This window comes from Crotalus tigris, unplaced genomic scaffold, assembly GCF_016545835.1.
Source record: "Crotalus tigris isolate CLP2741 ecotype Arizona unplaced genomic scaffold, ASM1654583v1 scf7180000024167.7108832, whole genome shotgun sequence".
In the NCBI taxonomy this organism is placed as follows: Eukaryota; Metazoa; Chordata; class Lepidosauria; order Squamata; family Viperidae; genus Crotalus; species Crotalus tigris.
Genome location: NW_024100417.1, coordinates 2,440,500 through 2,465,550, shown reverse-complemented (window position 1 = coordinate 2,465,550; position 25,051 = coordinate 2,440,500). Strand labels below are relative to the sequence as shown.

The 25,051-nt window shown below is 37.0% G+C and overlaps 1 protein-coding gene and 1 long non-coding RNA gene across 2 annotated transcripts; one reads left to right on the top strand and one right to left on the bottom strand.

Annotated features, from left to right (window-relative positions):
- Positions 1–10,452: 10,452 nt before the first annotated feature.
- LOC120298995 lies at positions 10,453–11,374 on the bottom strand. Its single transcript, XR_005554290.1, has 3 exons — positions 11,225–11,374; positions 11,013–11,087; positions 10,453–10,587 (listed from the first exon to the last, which is right to left on the bottom strand). It is a non-coding gene; the product is annotated as an uncharacterized LOC120298995 (long non-coding RNA).
- A 142-nt stretch (positions 11,375–11,516) lies between these two features.
- On the top strand, positions 11,517–24,706 carry PSMA5 (proteasome 20S subunit alpha 5). The gene is made up of 9 exons (XM_039323324.1): positions 11,517–11,689; positions 13,198–13,264; positions 16,655–16,781; positions 17,457–17,524; positions 18,552–18,659; positions 18,759–18,817; positions 21,141–21,243; positions 21,983–22,069; positions 24,436–24,706. The coding sequence occupies exons 1-9, from the start codon at positions 11,661–11,663 to the stop codon at positions 24,511–24,513; spliced, it is 726 nt and encodes a 241-aa protein (XP_039179258.1). The 5' UTR covers positions 11,517–11,660; the 3' UTR covers positions 24,514–24,706.
- Positions 24,707–25,051: the final 345 nt, after the last annotated feature.

Here is a 25,051-nt window from a genome sequence, read left to right as displayed (position 1 = left end):
CTAAGAGATGGGGGGGGAGGAAGGGCGTCGTTTTCTTTCTTTTAATGTAAGCAAATGCATATCAAGTTTGAAGGGATGCGGGCTTCTAAGCGAGCATTTTGCAGATTTCGACGCTGTTTGTAAAATTAACCGTTGCAAATACAGATGGGTTGATGGGAAGAGGCCTTTCTTCCATTTGATATAAAATGGGACTGCTCGTGCTGTCTGCCAGGTGTTGCAGATTTAATTTTATTATAGTCTTGTGTCCCCCAGAAACGGGGAGATCCAGTTGTAAATGTTTGAGCTTGGATGAATTTCATTGTCTTGCTAAGGTCTCTAGCAGCATAAATGTACAATTCTAATTTTTTCCACACATAGGAAGACAATTATTTCCCATTCTTAAATTGTTCCTGTCAAACTTAGGCATATCATTTACATAAGGATCATTTATAGTTAGATCCTGCTTCAAATAGCTTATTACTTAATATCTAAATATTTTTTTCCTATTTCAATCCCTTAATTAATTTGTGTGTGCTCTCCACAATGCAGAGGCATTTTGTCCTGTGAATTATTTCTCTTGGAAATTCAGCTAGTGGCTGAAGTGTTTACTGTAGTCTATTAAGTGTTATTGACTCCTTTCCTATTTTAGCATTTTATACTGTTCCTTCCTCTCAAATTTGGCATGATGAACAGTATAAAATGTTTTAAATAAATTTGGACTGTTTTCACACTTAATAATTCATAAAAGTTTTATTCTTACATGTTTCCATCATTTCCATCACATAAAGTCACTGAGAGTACAATCCAATGCTGAATACTTGAAAAGCTTCTGTTGGGTCCAGTAGTAGGCCTTATTCCCAAGTATTTTGCATTGGATTGCAGTCCCAGTTTCTGTTGTAGAAAGAGAAACATGAGCAATACAGGAAGTCCTAGTTTAGTGACTGCCTTGTTTAGTGACTGCAGTTATGGTAATGAAAAAGTAGCTTTATAACCAATCCTCGCATTTACAACTTTTGCAGTTCTGTAAAGCAAAGGAAAGGGTTAGGTTAGGTAAGATCATTTTTATTTTCTTTTAGTGGCTGCTTTGCTTAATGACCAAGTTGCCAGTCACAATTGTATTGGTAGTTGCTAAACAAGAACTACTTGTATGCTGAAACTGTAGGGCATGTTTGGAGAGAACATGCTTTATGAAAAGTGCTCCCTTTGATTGCAAGGCATCTCATGGTTCATCAATAGAATTTCACTTTGAGAACAGTAAAGGCATGTGAGAGGCTGGAGCTTGGTGCCCCCATATCTTATATCTGTTATGATATACAGTATGTAAAACTAAAGCAAATCAGGAGAAGTGAACATAAAGGAAACCATTAGATCTTTACAGGACATGATTTAGTCTGCAGTAGAGCTCTCTAAACACAGTCTCAAACTCTGAGCACTCTTTCAGGACATTATAATACAGATTCATTCTGACTACGCAAAACAATTTATGAAGGCAAATATCTGCAAAGGAATTATGTTTGATGTTTAGATAATGATAGTGATGTCTTGGTAATTGATAAAACTTACTTTTCATTCAGTTGAGGTAATATTATTAATGTGGATATTACACTTTCTTAACCCCCAAATCCTGTTGAAGTTAATAGCAATATCACTTTTCTTGCTCCAGATCCAGAGCTGATGTAAATGGTGCTTTAGAAGAATACAGGATAAGCATGCTTTTTCCCTTTGTTGTCCCCACTCCCATCCTATCCACAGTTCCCTCACTTTGTAACCCTTTTACTGACAGTGAAATGTTTTTCTGGCATATCAGAGATATTCTGTGGGTTCAATAATAATTTATTATTGGTGGTGTTTCTACCCAATCTACATAGTTTTTCAGCTAGCTGTTGAGCATAAGACTGCATCAGACTATCTTTTGGCAATTAACTTCATAATATCATGAAATTCAACTTAACAAAGATTTAAAAACTGTCCCCCAAAACAAAATAATTTCCTAAAGATCAGTAGTGGCTCTATATTATAATCTTCCATCAAGGAGATGCTTTCCATTAGGAATGCCTTTGTTAAAGTTAGTCCACAGGAAATTAATATTCAAAGGATAATCCTGTCTCAATAAGCAGATAAATTCAGAGCTCATAAAATACTGGACTTTGTCCATTCAGGCTTTAAGCATTAAAACTAGAAACATGCATTATGTCTGGAACCTTATTTTTAGCTCGTAATATTTACTCATGTTATATGCTAAGAATGTCCTATGCCAGTTAAAAGTCACTTGCTATGTTTTAAGCCAGATAAGTTTCCTAACACTTTACAGACCTGATATACAATGATATATTTGTGCAATTGTTAAGTTCATAAACATGTAATTTAGAAGAAATATTTCCTTTTATTAAAAAAAAGTCTTCATATTTTCTTTAATTTTGTGCTTAATGTAGTGTACGAGCAAAGCTGATGTAGAGTTCTTGGTCCTCTCAGAGCTAGGTGATTTGCTTGCATGTGATTCATTACCCAACTGCTTGCACTGATGATGTTATCTAATTGGGTAATGAAACGTCTTCAAACAAACAGCCAAGTTCTGAGAGCACCAAGAACCCCACAGTTCAATCCTGAGCTATACATATTTTTTCTATTAAAGCCATTAAAACTATTAAAGCCAATATTAAGCTCTACTAAGTTGTGATTGGCTATTATTTTTATTTTTCCAGATCTCTCGAAGCTGACTAGTAGTATACTTTATTGGCTCTTTTATCTTCTCATCTGCTATTTTAAATTATTTATTTTACAGTACTGATGCTAGTATTTTATTCTGATCCTCAAAAGTTATTGTCAGCTATTCTGGGAATGTACTCCAGGAGTGAAATATAAATGCTCTAATTACAATACACAAAATAGCATGTAGGCCCCATATTATAGGTGTTATGTTCACACATATTAATCACAGCTGTTAAACTACAATATAAATTGTATGGGATTAAAATATTAAGATGAATAGGAATTAGTTCTACCCATTTTCACATCTGGAAGGATACCTGTATGCTTTCTCTAGTTATCCATGTATTCAGCACCGTACAATGCTGAGTGCAGTTTCAGAAATCATACATATGGTCCTCATTTCTAGAAGTCCGTATTCAGTTGGGGGATTTAGAGACATACAAGTCTATTCCTTATGTAGTTCCTTAGCCAAGAAAGGTATCAGTACTTCTGTGATAGTTCTTCTTTGCTTGAATTTTTTTGTTTAGCTTTTAATTGCCATACAGATGGATAAGAGACTCTGAAGTACTGCTATTTTCTATCCCAGGTGATAGAATGATGGTATTAATGTGATACAATTTTCTAGGTAAAATAATTTAAATGAAAGTAGATTAGATAAGTATATAGGTTTCCAATGTGGATTTGATCTACTGTTCAGCTGATGCAATATTAAGAAAAGCATCTTTTTCCGGCAAGTCCCATAAGTATTAATAGTTCATGTTTATTTTATCTAAAAACTATTTTTTGATAATAAATTGATATTTACAAAGTATTTGGGGAGAATAAAATTGCATTTTAGTACAAAAGTTAAATTATAATGTCTAGATATGCAAGTATAAATTCCAAGCAATTCCCATAATATCTTTGCAAATTTTGTCACAGTATTTTTTTGAATTAAAAGAAAAAAAATGTATTTAACTGTCAGACCAAAATATTAGCTGAAGAAGAAAACAGTGTCTAGAATACTTTTTAAAAGTCCATATTTTAGCAACATTATTCATCTTTGTAGAGGTTGGCAGAGTTTGCAAAATATACCACAATTCAGCAATTTTCAAAAAAATACAGGCAAATAAAATTACTAGTTCTGTTTTGTCATTTATTAGGATACTCACCAGGCCTGTTTCCAAAAGATGTTATTTCTTCCATATTGCCAGCTCATGTCATCCTTTAAAAGAATAGCAGCTTCAAAGCAGAATTTGTTTGCCAAGTTTATCTTGATCACTTTCAGAGATTCCTTGTAGCAACAATTATGGATTGTCCTCCATATTTTTAAGAATCCCACTTTTCAAAGTTGTGCTAATAAAAAATAAGGTGTTCAGTCTGTGATTATTTCATGTTACTGTTTAAAATATATTTCACCCAAGCTTTATTCATTTATTAATAAGAATTAATAAGTATTCGTTAATAAAATCTCAGAAAGTTGTGATATTTTATCTTTTTAAGTTAAACGATATTAGAAATAAAAAAAGCAGTTTGAACATTTGCAAAGATGAGGTTGAATTTAGTCATTGCTGTAACTTGCTTTAACTAAGAGTGTAAACAGGAAGTTGCTATTCATTTCCCAGGGAACCTTTGAAGATAAGATGTGTACTACTACTAATAAACAAAGCAGGTTTCTCATCACATACTGATGTACATGAAAATATATCTTATGTAGCAACACTTTTACTCTTTAAATTAGATGCTTTGAAAAATTACATAAACTAATTCTCTAAATAGGATTTATAGTAATCCTGTTAGCAATATAATACCTTATAAACAGCACACCGTACAGGGGAAGTTGTGTGATTCCCCACACATGTATCAGATTTGTCTCAGTGCAGATATTAATTCTCTCGAGCAGGTGTGTCCAACCATGGCCTACAGGCTGCATGCAGACTCTGGATAGCTAGCAATGCTGTCCCACAAGATCATAAACTTTTAACATTATGTGATTTAGGTACAGTAATTACATTATGTATTTTATTTGCACCCCAAGACAATTCCTCTTCACTCAATGTGGTCCAGACAAGCCAAAAGGTTGGACACCCATGCTCTATAGCTTTTCCTGAATTTTCATGTGCAGATTTAACCTTACACATACTTATCCTGACTCAATGGGCCTTGTTTAGTAATAGACGGATATAAGTTAATATTTCAGACATTAATAAAAATTTATTAACAACTTTCCATTAAATATGGAGCTGATTGTGATATACACAGTGTCAAACCATGTTTATCAAAGGAGAATTGTTTGATAAGTTATAGTTAGGTAAAAGTAATTACATAGTCAAATTCTTTATCATTCTTTTAACAGAATAAAGAATTTTATGAGCACATTAACAATTTTAACATAGTATAATACAATAAACTATGCCAATGGTTAAGTGGTAACAATCACACTTGAAATGGTAATCTGAAACTATTCCAGGGTCACTCTTCCTGGACACATATCCTGGTTTGACCAGGATTGTTCTGGTTTTTTGCTCTATTGCAGGCTTACAAAAAAACACTTCCTGGCAAATAGGACTGTGCAGCTTATCAGTCTGCATGACAGATTCATCCCATCTCTCATAACTTGCGTCCCCTTTGCCTGTGCAATTTACCACAGTCAAAGGGTGAGGGTGTTTAAATGTGTGTGTCCCTCTCTTTAGAGAAGCATGGGATTAGCAGTCTACCCAAATATGCCCCCTCTTTACCTGCACGCAGGGAGGTAAGCTTTGAAACAGTACTAAGATTCACACTCCCTGGCTGCTGATCATGATCTTTATCCTGGCTTGTCTGCTTGAAAATATGGTAAGCCTAAATGTTACCAAAATTGAATAGTATTTTTACCTGTCACACAAGCTCAGGCCTTGTTTGCTTTATTCCCAGACTTTCCTTGCACCCATTCCTACAAACCCACATTTACTTTACTTCAGGAATTATGAAGGCTTTCCTATATTCTTGTGGGAATCTGTAGGTTCTCCCTCATCCAAAAGGATAATCTGTCATCACCAAAAGGCCAAAGCCACCCTGCATCCAAGTGCTTTTCTTTCATTTTTGTGAAGTGAAAAAATAGGCCCAAACCAAGCCTTGAACCTTTCAGACACAAATTCACAATCCTGCACTCTACACTGAGTCCCAAATAGGACTTTCCCAAAAGAAACTCCTCCTCCTAAGGAAGTCTTCTTGCCCCATATTGTTTGATAATAGTGTTGTGATTATTTCAGCTTCAGAAGAATTCCAGATGTATTTGTTGTGATGAACATTAAGTATGGGTGTCCGTAAGAAGGGAACAAGGCAGGGCAAATGACGTAAAACATACTGTGATATTATAACAATGTCTATGACATGACTGTGGTTTCTACCAAATACCTGTGAATGAGGAGATCATTTTCATCAGCCCGCTGGACAGAGGGTTTTTTACCACTAGATGGTAGCAAAGAGATGCCCCAACTATTTGCTACTATCTAGTTGTCATTCAGATTTTTACAATCTACCGTAGATCTATTTTGCAGTACTTATTATTTTACTGGAAAATCCGTTCATTACTTGACCCGAAACAAAGGAAATAGCCAAAATAATAAGAGATAAGATATTTCATTTATTTATATTTTTAATTTACCATATAATAAATATACTGTGTGCAGTTAATGCTTTTAAACAATAAATGGAAGTTGAGAACAGGCCAAGCTGTATTTATGCCAGTTTATTTCAGTTATAGAAATTACAGTAGAGATAAGACAAATGACTTTCAGATTGTATGTTGATTACAGCACTTGTCTGCTCTGCTCTCATGATTAAAATACATTCTAGCAGAATAGTGACATACTGGTAAAGTCAGAATGCTGTGTCCTCTTTTGATGGGTAATTAAAAAACATTGATAGGATAATGGGTAGGGTGACTTAAAGGTTGTTATTATGTTCTGATTTTAATCTGTGGATGTTAAATGAGAATTTCCAAACCTAGGTAAGCAGCAATTATTTTTTACTGGCCACTTGTTTCTTCTTTATCTTGTTATCCTATGCTAATTATGTTTTCTTTTTTATTGCAAATATTAAAATATTCTGGAAACGCTCTTTTAAACAAAAAAAAATCCTATAGAATTGATTTTGAAAGCCATTCAGGGTCTCTGATCTTCCTTCATCTGTTATTCTTTGTTTTCTAAATCATATGTGAAATATCTTTAAATAATGCAAAAATATGAAATAAATTGAAATTTTGCTTTCTTGGTGTAGATTCTTAAATATAGCAAATTCACAGATGTTAATAAGAAAATTGTGACTTGAATATTCAAGTACATTATCATAAGGTTTATTTTTCCAATGAAAAAGAAATATGTGAGACTGTTACACAAAAGATGTTTTTATTTTAAAAAGCTTAGTTATGAATATATTTTTCCTCATTCTACAGTACTCCTGTTCACATAAGCATTTGAGGCACAAGGACAATTGCTTGCCTCATTGCATTCTTCTCTACCTAGCGACTTTTCTGCATTTGGCTCAGTGGTGGGATTCAAATATGTAAACAACCAGTTGTGTGGATGCCGCTTCCGGAAGTCCATTCTGGGCCTGGGCAACAAAAATTTAGTTACCAGTTCTGCCGAAGTGGTGTAACCGGCTGAATCCCACCACTGATTTGACTGGAACTTGCATTATCTGCCAACTAGAATGGCTGATCTTCGTGCTGGATGGAAATCATATGAATTATAGCCCAATTTTTGTGCAGGTCAACAGATAGTGATGATTAAAAGATGCTTGCTTGGATGTTGAATATGGTAATAGCAAAATCACAAGCCAAAACCCTACCTTTTATTCCTTGCTGATATATTTCTTTGGAGGGTTATTTGTAACCTGAGGAAAGAGCAACTTTGAAAAGGAAAATTAATTGAGATTGCATCTGTCTACTCTATGCTAAACCATTCTGGGTATTTAAAGCTAAAATTTGTTTATTACAATTTCTTGGATAATTACTATATATCTCAAGATAAAGATGATACTGCATAGATTTTACATACTTTCCAGGGCATTTTTATTTTATTCAGAGAAAAAACAAGGAAGGACATATAGAACTGGACATACTCCAGTTCTTTCTCTGGGACTTCCTGAAAAGCAGTGTTTGGCTTTTTCTTAATGCAGAAAATTAAATGTTTGGTAGATGCAATCAGCAGCATAAGATTTTATTATAGACTTCTATGTGATGTAATCTGAAACTCACTTATGAATCGCCTTCTTTTAAATCACTCTTTAAGCCTTGGGCTTTACACCTCCCATATATTTCCTTATGTGATAGAACAGAGTCCCCTAGCCCTACTCTACTTATGGTTAGCTCAGCATTCCTCCCTCCTATATTTAGGGAACTAGAGCCATGAAATTAATGCCTGCATAAAAATAGTTTGTTTTACGTTTTGCAAATTGGTCTCAATATAGTCCTTGTAGGAAAATGACCTACGCAAAACATTGATCAAATAGTTCAATGTGCCTCTTGCAGGGGCCATACAAAATACACAAACATGTCTGTACTACCAGAAAGATCTAAGACAGCGGTTCTCAACCTGTGGGTTGCAACCCCATTTGGGGTCGAATGACCATTTCACGGGGGTCGCCAAACAACGCGATCCGCCATTTTTCCCTCAGCCGGCGCAGGGGGCGCCGCCGCGCATGCACGCCGCACAGGGGCCGCCACCGTGCATGCGCGCCGCACAGGGGCCGCCGCGCATGCGCACCGCACAGGGGCAGCACATGGGGGTGCCACCTCACAGGGGCGGCGCCACACATGCGCGCCACGCAGGGGCAGCGCATGTGGGCACCACCGCGCATGCGCGCCACGCAGGGGGCGGCGCCGCGCAGAGGGCTCATGACCGGGGTCACCGGTCTAAAAAGATTGAGAACCACTGATCAAAGAGCATTATGAACCTGAACTTGAAGGTGTTGTTTGGATTTCAAAATAGTAGAAACGAAACTAATAGAAAATATACTATCCTCTGGGTAGCCCAATTCCAAAATGTTCAAGAAAGAGGTTTATGATTATGGCTATGTACTTCCTTGGTAGTAAGTCATGCTGAATGTAAGCTTTGATACTCAGAAAATATTTATATTACCGTAGTAGGCTACAAAGCAGTTGTTTCCAAATTGTAGCTTGGTGGCAGATGAAATCATTTCATTCAAGTGACAGGGGATGCTCCCACATGAGACTTTTTACACTACAGTCCCATTGTGTCAAACACAGAATTGAACAAAAGAACTTGATCATGTTATTTTCTTTTTATGAACCGCTTGTTATTCCCATCAGTTCTGCTTCTCCCCCTCTATTAAAGAAGGAAAGGCACAATAGTTTCACATTCTTTTCAAAAAGTAATGCTAGGAATAGTTCTCTGTAAAAATCCTCAAACAAGTGCAGTTCCTATTTGTATAGTATTGGTGAGATCCCTGGAATAATCCGTTTTATGACCACCTGGGCCAATCATTCTCTTTCTGCCACCTTATCTTATAGAATTATTATAGGGGAAAAACAGGAAAATGCCACTCTGGGTTTCTGAGTGAATAACAGTATATAAATCTAAATAATACATGTTCACAGAAATATGGATACATGGATTCTGCAAAAAGCTCTACCTAGACAACTGAATCAAAGTATCTACAATTTCAGATGACACCTCTCCAATTTAAGCTTTGGACATTTTCAGCTTGTCTTTTTAAGCAAGCAGTAGTGAATATTTTACCATGTCATTTTCTGACCCATGCAATGCACTACTGTGAAATGTAGGGCCCTTATTAAGGAGGCCTCAATATTGTGCACACATACCCTAGCATCAGGGGTCAGTAGTTTTCTGCTGCTGAGGTCTATTTTGTATTAGTATTCTTGGCAACCAAGCACAGCTGTCAGGAAAGCCTTGATGTAATGCCATTATAGAAGGCAGAGAGTGGAGGTTTTAGTTAATTTCCTGCCATATGGAGAGATTTGTGGGACTTATACTTTCACTGATGTATTAAGCTTATGAAAACATCTTTATCTCCCTGCTTTCTGCTGATTTTTGATATTTTTCCAACAAATTTGAGTGCTATAAATGGGCTCCAAGGACTGCAAAAGAGAAAGAGAGCGCACCCATGGTCAACAAGCAGGGTGGCTCATTTCTGCCCACCTATGTAAGGGTTATACAATGTTCAGCCCAAAGCTTTTATTTGGCTTCCACATTGCTTCTCAGCTATCACCAGTTTTTAGTAATTAAGGTAAAGTATGCATCTTGGGTTTTTTGAATGAATGTAGGAAAGGGAAAAAGATTTCAGAAAAACACCTTTGCTATAAACATTTATAATTTCAATTTTGCTCCATCCAGCTCCATTTACCTTGCTCTCCCACCTTATGGCTATTAATCTAAAAAAAAAAAACAAACCCTGCATTACTCTACACAAATGTTTGAAGCCTTCAACTAGAATTTTGTTTAGACAATAGAGTATAGGAATGATTACCAGGGACTACTTTGCTGTATACTTCAACATCAGCTTCTTTCTCTTTCTTTTTTAAAAAGCAAGGGATATTTTAAAGAGGGAGTTAACAATTTTACAACTCTTAAGAAAATAGGAGGACTGTTCATGGGATTTTGGAAGGTAAGTAGAGACATTCAGGAAAAGGCTTATCTTATAGGAAACAAGAGCTTCCCCACTGCATACTCAGTTTGAAGGTTTTTGACAAGCCCAAGTGGCCAAGGTTATGCAGCTTGGTTCCAAATATATGGAAATATGCAAAATTTGATCAGTAATATTTTGGTGTGACAATTGTTTATTTTACTATTGCTTTTCTCATCAAGATGTCACCTTTGAGACTTGTTTTGGAGGTATCTTCTGCACAGGTAATCTTTATTAGAAACTTGTTTAGCAACTGTTTGCGGTTACGTTGGTCTGTAAAGCAAAGGAAAGATGAAATAAGATCAAAAGAGCATAGTTTTACTTAGCAACTGCTTCGTTTAATGGCCAAGTTGCCAACTGTGGTCACGAACAAGGATTACATGCAGTTCTTTTTGCTTTATAGCATCCTTGGTCCCTTTTTGGGTCAATTGCTTTGACACATCAGAACACCAAGTATTGCTTGTCTCATTAGCTTGGTTTAAGCCATCATTAACTGTCATATGGCATATAACATGAATTGAAACCACACAAACCATATATTTGTTTGGAACGGATGCAACACAATATTGTCCTTCAACAACAATATATAGGCTCCAGTCCAGGGAGATAGTTCATTAATACTTTGAATATATTGGTCTTCCCCCCCCCCCCTCCAAATGCTGCGTATTTTCAGAGTCGTCCTGATAAGCGGATCTTACCTGAATACTGAATCTCAATACAGGGTGAATGGGTAACCGTGATACGGGTGAGAGTACATCGTGTAGGACTTGTGTCTAAATATTAAAAATCATGAGCTGGTCCAAGTTTCATGCTTTAGTATCGCTACCGCTTATCGACAATTTTAGGTAAAGATCGCCGCACTTTTTTTCCCCCGTTAAATATTTAACTGTTAAATTATTTATTTATTTACCAAAATAACGAGTCATAACGGAAAGAGAGGCGAGGAAGGGCAAAACGCTACGATCCACTCTCGGAGAAACAGAACGAACTCATCAAATCCCCCTGCATCACTTAATTTGTTCTCAAATCTTTAGAAGGGCGGGATTGATATCCCCCGTAGACCATGGTAACCGTTAAGCCAATCCCGGCTTGGTACGAACCTTTCCAGGGCCAATTGCACGATGGCATTGTAAGCTCCCGCTTCGGAGCTCTATTGGCCGGTAAGCACGCGAGGCGTACGCCGTCGAGTTTGGCGCATGCGCGGTGTGGAGTGGCGGATGAAACCGGGTGCTCTGCTGACAGGGCCATAGCCTTCTCCGGACTAAAGTCGAGGCTCGAACGTGAAAGCTCCGCGTCCGGCGCGCGCATCTCTCTTCCCTGGTGCTGCTGCAGCTGCTGTTGCCAGCATGTTCCTCACTCGCTCAGAATACGACAGGTAAGTGCAGGCAGGACAAGCGGAAGCGGGGCCTGGTTTGGCTGGGGCTGAGTCACTGCAGAAAGGCCTTCCTTTCCGACCGACTCGTCCAAAGACTTCGGAGGGAGCTGAAGCGACCTCCCTCCGCAAGCTCGCCGGCCTCTGCTCAAGGATCTCTAGTGGTGGTTATGGGTGCTTTTGGCTTTTTTCTTTGGAAAGGAAGCACTTCGGTCGGACCTCGTGCCTAAATATGCCTGGGAATGGAGAACAGTTTGCCCGCGCGGAAAAAAGCCCGTCTTTGCATTTGCGGTCTACAGTTTGGAGCGTAAAGCGCTCCTCGTATGAAGTTTCCCTGGAGGAGGTGTCCCTCTTGTGCTGTCCCGCAAAAGCTTTTCGCCGGCGGAAAAAGTAGCTTTACTTAAATTGAAGTGCAAAATTTAAGCACTATGGCGGTAAAGAGATTTTATGTGTATTTGAAACAGTAACTGTTAAAGTTTCCAATTACGTTTATTCTGAATACTTAATTTCAGTTTGCTCATTCTTTGTAGGGTGCTTGTTCATAGATTTTCGATTTGCCTTAACTATGTCTGCTCGTTACTGGATAAAAGAAAATAGGAGGGATTGTGACATTTCTCAAGTTTATTAGTCAGAAATCGGACTATTTCGATCCTTTTGAATACTTTTGCTACCGGTAATTCATTAAAGTATTCTTATTCGCAGCAGACTGGGCCTAATTGTGTTGTGAAATTACTGTGTATTCAAGGCCAGTACATTTCCTTAGTCATAATGATGATCCTCAAACTTTTGCTTTCGGTTATGCTTATCAGTGATTGGACCAGCTCACTGAAATCAAGTATTGTAATACTTCATTGTTGAATAAACTACTACACAGTAGAAAAACTATGCAATAAACTTTGCCAAGTACTTTTGGAAATACCTGGTGATATTTCTCAAGAAGAAAAAAATTAATTTGGTGGTGACTTTTATAAATCATTTCATACATTTAGTTTTTGCTCACATTTTGCAATATCTTAAAACTCTCAGTCCCTACTGTCACTGTTTTGTTTCAAGTCATGTGTTGACTTAACAAACTTCTTAAAATTGGGTTATCTTTACATTCTGGAGAAAATAAAAAATTTCTGAGAAGTTTGGAGTTTAAAACTTACTAGACCGCTAAATAGAATGCTGCCTATTTGGGAAAAGTAGGGTTTCTTCTCCCCCCTATATTAGTGGATTTTTTGGGGGGGGGGGCTATAAAATGTAAGATATTTAAGATATGAAGATTGAATAGCTGCTACAATAGATAATACATACCTGTAGTTGCCAGGTCTGGAAGCTGTTATATCTTTCATGAATTTATCCTGTTTTTCTCTGAAAACACCCTTGTTGGTTATTTGCAACAAGTCTAGTTCAACTAGAAAAATATTTTGTCTTTACTTGAAATCAAACTGTATTGCATAAGTCTGATTCAAAATCTAAATTCTAGTAAATGTTCAGTGTGACTCTTGATTCTTTCCTTTCTCTTCTAGAGGCGTGAACACTTTTTCACCAGAAGGAAGATTATTCCAAGTGGAATATGCCATTGAAGCTATCAAAGTACGTTTGAAACTATTGTGCAAAAACTGTTTGATAGACTGGATGGACTGGAATGGGGGAATCTCAGAACAGTGAATGAAGATTGAGAATACAGTTTGAGAATAGTGTTTGAGCAATACTATCCAATTCTTCTACACTTTCTTTGAAGTAATGCTGAGGTAGCTTTTGCGCAGTCATAATAATTGTCCTACTTTCCTTGGTTGAGACTGGCAGTGTTGCGTGTCATATTCTTTAATTTACCCAGTTGCATCTAATGGAATCTCTGTGAAATGTTAAACTAATATAAATAACTGGGATAATGTGATGGGTCCTGTTGAAAAGTGCTCAGGAATTAGTTGTTTAACATTTTGTACATAATATTTTGAATTCAGTTTCATAAGAATAAGCTACTTATATTTCTTTATATCTGAACATGGTATGGTTACTGAAACAATGAGAAAAATCATTTCCCAATTTGATTATATTACTTGATTTAGTAAGTAATTTAGTATGCCGAAACAGGAACATCAAGTTATATTGCATTGAGAACCAGTCTGCTGTAGTGAGTGTGGACTAGGATTACAGTGATATAGGTTAGTGTTGTTACTAAACCATGGAGGTTCAATGTGTGACTTTGGGCCAAACAGTGCAGCCTAACTCATGGTTGTAAGGGGAAACATTAGGAGGGATTGCTTTATATATAACCTGAGCTTCATAATCCAGAAGAAACATTTAAAAGATAGGATAATAACAGTAACTACTGGAGGCTTTCAAATTCCTGCAAGGGTTCTTGTGCTTAGAGGAAATGTTACCTTTTCAGTGTATTGCGTGTTAGTTTTCTTTGCATGCTTCTTGTTCTGTAATAGCATCCCCATGGTCACATGAAAAAAATGTGGGCACTTGGCAATTGGCATGTATTTAGAACAGTTGCAGCATCCTGGGGTCATGTGATAACCATTTCTGACCATCCCAGGTGCCTTCTGACAAGCAGAGCCAGTGAGGGGAAGCCAGATTTGCTTAATGAATGTGTGATTTGCTTAATAACTGGCAAAAAGTCATAAAATCAGGTGTAGCTCACTTAACGAATGCCTTGCCTAGCAGTGGAAATTCTGGTCCCAATTACGGTTGTAGTGTCGACTACAGTCACAATGGACTACCTGTGGGATTATTATTTTTGACATGGAGATAATGCTATCATTTTGCACTGAATATAACTAAATTCAGCTTTCCTTATTCTGAACATAGCTGCACATGAATGATTAGTAGACAATCTTTAAGCATTCCATTAGACTTTCCCAAATGGGCCAAATGTAGCAGATTTAAGTGTGGGGATGTCTTAGAACCACTTGAAAAATGCCTACGGATTAGCAGGAAAGTTATCATGTCCTGGTCTACTTTTATTGCCCGAGAGCTTGGGTTGGAGTGCACAATGTTTTGAATTGGCTAGTCCATGTCAGAATTGTAGACCCCCCTATATATCTGTAAAAAAAGAGGAGGGGGGAAAGCAAATATTTTGCTGTTTGTATGCAGCTTAGTATACTAAGTATTGACTCATCAGTGCCTACAAGTTTAATTAACGATATGTACGTAGTTCCTTGTTAGAGCTACCAATGAAGAAGAAGGACCAAGGACTCCTTGCTAGAGCTGCATGTCTCTCTGAGAAATTGATGACAAACATGATTGACTATAGACTATTCATAGCTGGTATTATGAGCATCTTATCTGTTGTTTCAAAGTCATACTGATTTAAACTAATGCATGCTATTCATTAATATTTAAAAATATGCTTATTTTAAAATAGTTTGTATCTGTTCTATAGGGCCTTTTTCAGAGCCAAGCCAGATCCTTATTGTTCTGAAGATAATTGAGTTTAACATCAAAAAATAACAGTTGCAAATAATCTGAAGCAAATTACACTGCTATGAGAAGATGCATGATATATTTTTATACAAAATGATCTTGGGGATTTCTTGAATGGGATGAACTTAATCATATAAGGGCTTGACAGGAGTTATTGTATGTATTAAAAAAGAATTGATTATCAGATCATGGAATGGGACAACTTGCTGTGACCAGTTCAATGTGGCCGGCTCACCATTGCCAAGTCGCCTCTGCCAACAAATCACTGTAGGACAGCTCCACACAGCCAACTTGCCACGGGGACAATTCTCTGCAGGCGGCTGGAGGGAGAGCTGAGTGGCTGGGCGAGTGAGCAGGTGTGCAGAGTGGTAGTAGTGGCCAGGGGCATCCTATTCTCACACACACGGCTGCTGCCGGCACTGCTGCCACCAAGCTCCAGGCTGAAGAAGCCTGGAACAGCGGCAGCAGTGGGTGGGGCAGGCAATGGGGAGGGATTGGTGGGGGGGCATCCTATTTTCACATCCCCTGCTGTTGCTGCTGCAAGGTCCTGGAGCTCAGAGTGGTGGGGTGGGTGAAAATAGGACGTGCCCAGCTGCCACCCACCCAGCACACTGCCAAACTGCCTGAACTCCGTCACCATTGCTGAACAGGTCAAATTTCGAACAGCCAGAGCTCAACATAGCAGCAGCAGCAGCAGCAGCAGCAGGATGTGTGAAAATGGGATGTACTGGCCTCTGAGACCACTCTGCACTCTCCCCGTTCACTTACTTGTCTACCTGTCCGGCTCTCCCTCCAGTGGGAAGCCACCGTTCTGCCCACCTGTTTGCCTGCCCACCCAGCTCTCCCTCTGGCCGGCTGTGGCAAATTGTCCCTGCGGTGAGTTGGCCGTGTAAAGTCCTGTAGCAACTTGGCAGTGATTTGGCAGAGGTGGCTTGGTGAGCTGGCTGTGCCAAGTTGTCGTAGACCCATCAGATCAATAGGTACAGTTAGTGCAGTTTGTCAAATGTCACATATTGGCTTAGGATGAGAGACTAGTAATAGTGAATGAATGGTAAAAAGTTTTTCTCCCTAATCCATGATAATCAAAGATGGTCCAATTATTAGCATACCTGCAGTTTGAGAACAAAACATTGACGATTGATTTAAATGTTTCCTCTCCAAAGCTGCCCTTTCTCCTTATTTTATATAAACGTAATGTTGAGGGAGTTGTTTGAGAGGGTTATGCCATTATTTGCCATGATGTATCTGTTATTGCACAATATGTCCCTATAGAAACAGTTTAAGAACTTCTGTGAAGGTCTAGAATCAAAATTCAGCAAGTTCAGACGTGACATCCCTGCGTAAATGAAAATATGCTCTAAATTTTCCCTCTCCTTTTTGCATTCTGGGTTTTGGTTGCATCCAGCATACATCCTATTTGTTTAATACTCTTCTGAAATTCTGCATCTGACTATCATAGACTGTACATACTGAGTATTTCTTAGATTGTATAAAACAAATGCACAGTTTTTAAAAAGTGTTTAAAATGTTTATTTTTATTATTTTTGTTAGCTTGGTTCCACAGCAATTGGAATCCAGACATCAGAAGGAGTTTGTCTGGCTGTGGAGAAGAGGATTACTTCCCCACTTATGGAGCCAAGCAGTATTGAGAAAATTGTAGAAATTGATTCTCATATAGGTAAGAATAAAAGCTAATTCTTAAGAAAATTCTGCAGTGTAATTGCAATATGAATATGATTAAACTTCTTTCTTTGGTGGTCTAATTCCTATAATATGAGCTTATATGTAGACTTCCTTTGGTATGAAATTAATATTTGCAAGTAATGATCATTCAGTTTCTGGGCTCAAAATCAGCACAACATAGAATCAAATGTAGAAATCAGAAGCAACTTGCTTCTATATGACCTCTCTAATAAAAGTTTGTTTCCAAATATAGAAATTGGAGAGCTGGGAATTGCAGTGTGCGCTCTTGATCCCCAGCCAACTCCTCTGTTGGAAGCTCATTGATTGACCTCTAATGTTAGCTTGTCCTCTGTACTTGAGACCATTTTTTTTATATATATAAAATCACATACACACCTCTGATGAGAATTGGAACTGGAGTTCATTTATATCTGCCATTCTCTGTGCTTAACATTAATGTTAACTATTTTAATATAGCCGTGAACAATGGTATTGTCTAACAAAGTTAATTTGATGTTCAACTTTTACAGTTTTTAGGAGTATCAATATGTATGTGGATGGATGTTTAAAAATGCATTGTTTATTTGAATGTTCATCAGTCAGTCATTGGTGTCTCACATGGATCAGTGCTGAGGCTGGTACTTTTTAATTTGTATCTCACTTTTTTCAGGTTGTGCAATGAGTGGCTTGATAGCTGATGCAAAGACATTAATTGACAAAGCAAGAGTTGAGACACAGGTAAACCTCAAATACTGATCTTTGTGCATCTTGCTTTTCTCCCACATCTTTTTTTTTTTAAAGAAAATTAGTTATTCACTCAGATTTAAAACAAATATGGCAGCAGAACTGCAGAAAACAAATTAACTTTCATGTGAAAAGAATATGTAGAATTCAAGATGGATATAAGAAGGTGAAAATAAGATTCCATTACTGTACATCCCTCACTTTTTGTCACTAATTATTTACAATTACATGAATATTAAAAGAACGTGTGATGTCAGAAAATGCTCTACTATCATGGCTTTCGGATGGCTCTCTCTGAACTGAGTTTGACAACATTTTAATAGTCTTATTTCTCTTTTAAAATTCTCTATCCAATAAAGAAAAAGAACATATAAAACATAGGGAATAGGTACATTTAGGGCACAGGCAAAACTGTTTTCCAAATAATCTTTAACTTCATAATTTCAGGACCCTGCTTGCTATGGATGTGTGGTTAAATTGAAAATGTGTTTCAGTGAATGATTTCCATAATCTTTGCAAGTTACATCCTTGGATCAAGGAGCTCTTTCAAATCACGCTTAACAGTACATAAATCATTTTTCTGTGAGTGGTTTCTGCACAGATGGCAAAATATTTAAGCTACTCAGTTATGGAATATTGATTATATGATTGTGGTTGTGAGATTAGCTTCCTTTCATGTAATAAGCTACAGTCTGCATAGGAATTGCTCATGGTAGAATGCTTCCCATGTGGTTGAAAGCATTTAAAAGAACTTTAAGCTTGAATTGAAAATACAGTATTATTCATAACACATATCTATTCTAAAGGGAGAAACAAATTAGCCATGAATCATAACATCTTGCCCCTTATTGTGTGTTCTTTGTACCACATTGCAGTTGGTTTGCATGATAGATAATCTTTTGTGCATTTCTTCCTATGGTTGTAATTTTGTCTTAAGTTTATTTGGATGCAGATTCTATATGTACTGAAGAAGTGTATCTTTCATGAAAAGAGATATAGATGTCTCTTTTTATCATCTCAGAATCACTGGTTTACATACAATGAAATCATGACTGTGGAAAGCGTGACACAAGCTGTGTCCAACTTAGCGTTACAGTTTGGAGAAGAAGATGCTGATCCAGGTGCAATGGTATGTATGTCAATTATTTGTTAAATGTCCATTGTTGACAATTGCATTATTCAGTTAGTGGGTCATTAAATGCCTGATCCTTCTATGATTTCATTCTAGTCGAGGCCATTTGGTGTGGCGTTACTTTTTGGAGGAGTCGACGAAAAAGGACCTCAACTGTAAGTTGGGTTTTGTTTCTTCACTCTCATTATTTATGTGTTTAAATCCAGACTACTTATCACTGCTGAGTTAGAAGACAGAGTACCATAGAGTTCTACAAAATCAACTTAGAAATCAAGGAGATTGTCAGTAGATGAAGACTGGATTGGGTGGTACAAATTAACTTTTACAATCTTATAGGACAGGGGTCTTCAAACTTGGCCCTTTTATGATTTGTGGACTTCAACTCCCAGAATTCCTCAGCCAGCTTGGCTGAGGAATTCTGGGACTTAAAATCCACAAGTCATAAAAGGGCCAAGTTTGAAGACCCCTGTTATAGGAGCTTCCAAACTCTCTTGTGCTTGTATCTGTCACCGTTATTAAAGATACAAAGATACTGCCCAAAAAGCAAAGGTGTATACATTTTCGTAGTAAAAGCTATATTAATAATTATAATCCAAAGATTTTTCAGTGTTTGCAAGGACACAGGTATAAAAATATGATAAATTTGATTTTGATATGAGGGCACAAACTGCTTGTATCTATCATTAAGGTTGAAAAACAAATTCAATGATTCTTCTATAGATAACGTGCCCCAAAAGCAATTTGAATGGCACTTTGTACAGAATATGACTTCTGTATAAATATAAAACCTCTGATAATGCAAACTTCAATGAAAATAAAGAGAAGGAGTAAGTTTCCTTTCTTGTTTCAGAAGAACTGGCAGACTGCAAGTAATCTAATATCTGTAATCTTCTGTGGCATTCCTTAGGTGGTGTTTAAGGGAGTCCTTGTAACTAGAAGCACTTCAAAGTTCCAAGCACATTTTAAAGGAGAACGTTTCTCTAAATTTCATAGTGGAAGCAGCTCAGCTAAGAGTGCAAGAAATGCTTTGAGAATGAGGAAGGGAAAGCTATTAACCATCTCCAAAAGGAAAAATAATCCAAAATTGTAAAATAACATTAAACTTTTATGTCTGCAGTTTTTTTTAAATAATTGTGGTCATTAACCAGCAGAGTTTACTTTATACAAACAAAATACACGTGACAGCACACTAAATGCATTTAGACTGCATTTTAATAAACTCAAGATTTCTTTCATCTTTAGGCTGTCTTTTTTCATCTCTTATCTTCAATTTTTTCTTCAGTAATTAAACAGTTTCATGATAAGAGGAAATGATAGTTGACACCAACTATTCAATAACAAAATGTTCTTTGTTAAAACAAGCATATGAGAAATGGTACTTATTGCACCATAAAGATGTATTTTAAAAAACATGAACTGTTATAGTTTGTAAAATATTTTATCAGTTGCTGAAATTTATTAAATGGCTGCAAGAAAATAAGGTAATTTATTTCAATTCTGAACCATTTCTTTTTTTTTTACCATCAATGTATTTCTATAAGAATTCAGTTATGTCTATAGAGATTTCGGTTCACACATATTACTGCCTTCCGTGCCATCATATTTATTAATTTAGTTTAATGTGCTTGTGGGTCAATCATTGAGCTGCTAGATAAATCCAGCAACCTGTTTTTTAATAGATAGCTTTGATAAAATCATTAATATGGTTTGTGGAATTATAGGTGTACAAGTAATTGCAGGAGCTCTAGGAACTTAAATCCTAAAACTTCAAAAATCTGGAAAGTGCAAAAAATAGCAAGGAGATTAAATTCATAGGAGTCTTTAGAAGAAAGGAAGGGCAGTGATACTCGCTTATTCACACTATATACTTGGCCAAGGGGGGGGGGGAGAAATTGGCTATAGAAAGTGTAAAACTAATTTCTGCAGCACAATCTTGGTCATTTTAATAAGTGAAAGGGCAAATATAACTTCAGTCTTATGTTTTTTAGACAACAGATAAATAGAGATTGATATGATTTGATTGTGTGTGAGAGAAAAAGGGGGAGAGGGAGAAAGCTAGAAGGAGAGAGAAGGAGAATTTAATATAGGTGATATTTTTGTGGCTATTAAAAGAATAGGAAACATCCTAAACATTTGCATCCAAAGTGTCCTTTTTTCTTTTGTATTGAAGCATTTCTTATCTGGCTGAGTATATAATGCCTTCTTGGCAGGTTCTCATTTAAAAGAAAGCCAAGGCAGATGAATCTAATTCACCATGCAATATTTTCTGGCTCTAAGCCATGTAGTAGAACTGTGGTTATCCCTACTAGTGTCCCAAATTTGTTGGATGTAATCATTTGATTATGATATGCACATGTGTGCCTACACAATCTGTTTCTAGTCAAATATAACTCACAGAGTAAAATTTCAGACTTTATCAGTGATCTGCATAACTCTTGATGGTTTATTCATTTTCCTATCTTTTATTTATGCATGTAGATTTCATATGGATCCTTCTGGGACTTTTGTACAGTGTGATGCAAGAGCAATTGGATCAGCTTCAGAAGGTGCACAAAGCTCACTGCAAGAGATTTATCATAAGGTGAAAATCCATTTTATTTGGCCTTGCTCCTTGATGTAAGCAGAGAGATCAAGAAACTAAGTGTGACTTTTATTGTAGCAGTTTCCACAAGATCCTGTGTTTGGTTTTAAAACAGCTGTAACTTTAATACAGTGTTCTAGAATCACCTGAGTTATCTTTATGCTTGTCATCAATATACTTTGAGCAATTTGAAAAGTGTCATTACCTATGGCATTTTGAATATTTTTTCAATATATTTATAGGCTTCTGGTATCTAAACTGGTTTTGGATCTGAGAAGTTCACAGGAGTAGAACCTTTTATAGAAATATGAAAAGAAATTTTGAGATATTTTAAATTAAATCTGCTTTCTTGACTAACAAATCAAATTAGTAATTTAATCTCATGCCTAAACAACAGCTTGTATTGTCTTTAGATAAATATAACATGTTAATTATGATATGAATGATTGAAACCTGAAGTTCTCAATCATAAAAATATTTTTGCAATGGTGAACTGCATCCAATTGTTGAGACAGATTTCTATGAATACTTTTCCATCAAAGAATTGAGATTTATGTAAATTCAGTTTAGCCTAGCATGTGGAGTAAGAGCACTGTCCAGTCAGTTTTATATATATCATTTTGTGTAATGGCTTACTTTAGCATTTGTATAATTTAAGAAAATTATCCAATCAGTGTGATAACTACGGCAATCTGGTGCCTATCATATCAGCTTTTAAGTTTCATGATTTCTCTCACAGTCAATGACATTGAAAGAGGCAATTAAGTCGTCCCTTATAATTCTAAAACAAGTTATGGAAGAAAAGCTGAATGCAACTAACATTGAGGTATGTTAATCCATTTATTAAAGGTTTTCCAACTATGTCCACTTAAAGGAATTTCATCACAGATATTGAAGTAACTTAGATTTGCTATGGATTGTATATTATGTCCCAATTATTTTTGGGTAGGACTTTAGGATCCTAAAAGTTGCATATGTGGCTCTGCTGCTTCAGTATTGATATTCCCGAGATTAGATTGTTGATATCTTTGTAATGAAATAGTGACCCATATACTTAACATCTTAACATCTGCATGGCAATGGAAAGGTACTTTACTGCCATAGTAGCAAAAATTAATGTAATGTGAATAACAGAGTACTTAAAATCTTAAAAACTAATACTAGTAACTCTAGTTCCATCTAATTCAGGAGTGTCAAATTGGTGACCTGCAGGCTGGATGCATCACGTGCAGGCCATGCCCACCCTGGCTCTGTAAAGGCAAAAAACATTGCGATACATCACGTGACGCAATTAAGTTTGACACCTGTGATTTAATTCAATGTTCTATTATAGTGGTCCCCAGCCTTTGGGGCACCAGGGACCGGTTCCGTGGAGAGAGGTTTTTCTGTGGACTGGAACAGGCATGGTTTTATGTGCTGCCTGCATTCCGCATATGGAGCATTGCTTGTTTGTGCGGCCCGGTTTTTAGCATGCTGTGGACCGGTGCAGGTCCAAAGACCTGGGGTTGGGGACCCCTGTTCTACTAACTAGACAATTAGATAGGAATGTGCCTAACTTAAAAACAGAAAACTTTCTGTTCCCCAACAGCTGGAATTGAGAGATGTACTGCTTTGATATCAGAAATGCCATATAATTATTTTTGATGAATTAAGGTTGAGGACATCCAAACATGGTCAGGGTAAGAAACTCAGGAGCTAGAACATATTGAAGTCATGGAACAAGGCTGTGGAGTCTAGTGCCCTTAGGTGATCTTTTAAAAAAAAAAGCATATCACATCTTATTCAAACATGGATAGTATAGCAGTTGGAAATGCCAAGGCTGAAGGTTAAACTGGGAAGTCAAAGAACTTTCCCAAAGAATATATTGGAAAACCACTTCAATAAAGCTGCCAAATAGCTTTATTGCAATGGTTTTTAGGAAATTGGATGTATGCAATGTTGAATGTGGCCACTGAGGGTAGCCTTAAGACCAACAAAAATTAAGTCAATTGCATAAAGGTGTCAGGAAATTACTAAAGCGGAGGGAGTTGGAACTAAAATGCTGTGATTACACTGTACAACATAAGCTTAACAGAATTGTGTCTTTTGATATAACACAACAGATAGAATATTTGGGCTCTAGGATTTTATGGGTGGATTCTTGATTGGCACCCAAATCTTCTCAGTACTATACCTTCCACCACCACCCCTTCTCCTCCCCCTCCCCACTGGTTATCTATATATTGGCTTGTTTCTTGCCATGATGATCTTTAAACATTAGATTACCAATGCATTTCTATCAACCTGCCCTCCCAGTCCCTGGTCTTCTAGTACTTTCCCTCTCTTTCATTCCTCACCTTCCCTCAGTCATCATGCTGACATTGCTGCATGGTATTTTTGCAGAAGACAAATGAAAACAACAATAACACACCACTGTGCTGACCCCCTTCCCATCTTTCCAGCATATTTTCTTACCTCCCTCTTTTGCCTTTTCTCAGTCAGTGCACTATTATAGTGTCAATGCCTGTTCCATACCAAGATGGTCTCAGCAATAAAGAAGAGTCTCCCAGTGCAATTTATTTTGCCAGCCTGGTGCTTCCCAGTTGCCTCCCCTTCCTTTCTCCCCTCGTCTTATCTCAGTTGCTAATAATTGCACTACCATTGCCAAGGAGACCCCTCAGCTCCCACTCTTAACTCACCACCCAGTTCTGCCCAGAGGAGTTTTATTTTGGTTACTTTCCACAAAAACCATCCTGTGCTTATTCCATATATGGACCATATATCTGAAACATGCATATTTTGGTTTAGGCACAGACTATCACATATCAGCTTGTTTTAGGCAGTACGAGCTTGTACAACAAATATACTGCACAGCCCTACTTTTCCTCTATGTTTTATGGAGCAAAGAGGAACCTGTATGGCCCAGACTCAAGTTTTGTTGGAGTAGTGTGGATAAAAATCTTTGTTTATCCTAATGAAGCTTAGGTAGTAGAGCTTTCATAATTTCTTCTTTTCTCTGAAGAACTAGAGCATGTTAGAAATGACTTTGTTTTATAGAAATGTATTAGGGTGAAAAGATTTGCTAGCCAAAAGTATTCAGACAATCAGATAGTATTATCCGTTTCATGTGCAGTAATCAATCTCCTGTATGTCAAGGACTGCTACTTTCTAATGTGAGTAAGTATTTATAACTTGCCTTTGCTGTCCTTGCAGCTTGCAACAGTGCAACCTGGGAAGAAGTTCCACATGTACACAAAAGAAGAACTTGAAGATGTCATCAAAGATATTTGATGAGAGGAGGAACTCTCCAACTGCCTCATTCCCTGATCACAGCAAACTGAAACTTCAGTTTTTTTCCAGTGCCCGTAACTTTATTTCAGCAGCACGTATGCCTGCTCTTAAAGGCGCAAAGATTTTTTTACAGTTTCTGTACATAAAGATCTTCAACAAGAGGAAACTAGAATAAATCATTTTGTTATTCTTATGTCACTAATTCTTTAATAAGGTTCCGAGGTGGGAGGAATGCTTAAAATGAGTAGTGTTAGAATAGATGCATCTTCAAATGTTTCTTCCTCGTGCATCAAATTTGGCTTTCTCAGGGATGCATACAAGAGAGAGGAATATTTGCCTCTCTCTTCCATGCACAAACATATTTTCAGTACTTTATTATTTAGTACAGATAGTCCTCGACTTACAACAGTTCATTTAGTGACCGTTTGAAGTTACAATGTTATAATGGCACTGGAACAAGCGACGTAATGACTGTTTTTCACACAACCATTGCAGCACCCCATGGTCATGTGATTAAAATTAGACACTTGGCAACTGA

Bases quoted from the DNA above. Each gene is read 5' to 3' on its own strand.
- PSMA5 (XM_039323324.1), top strand. From the start codon at position 11,661: ATGTTCCTCACTCGCTCAGAATACGACAG. The intron at 13,265-16,654 runs GTACGTTTGAAA...TATTTTTGTTAG, and splicing joins ATGCCATTGAAGCTATCAAA to CTTGGTTCCACAGCAATTGG. The intron at 17,525-18,551 runs GTAAACCTCAAA...TTATCATCTCAG, and splicing joins AAGCAAGAGTTGAGACACAG to AATCACTGGTTTACATACAA.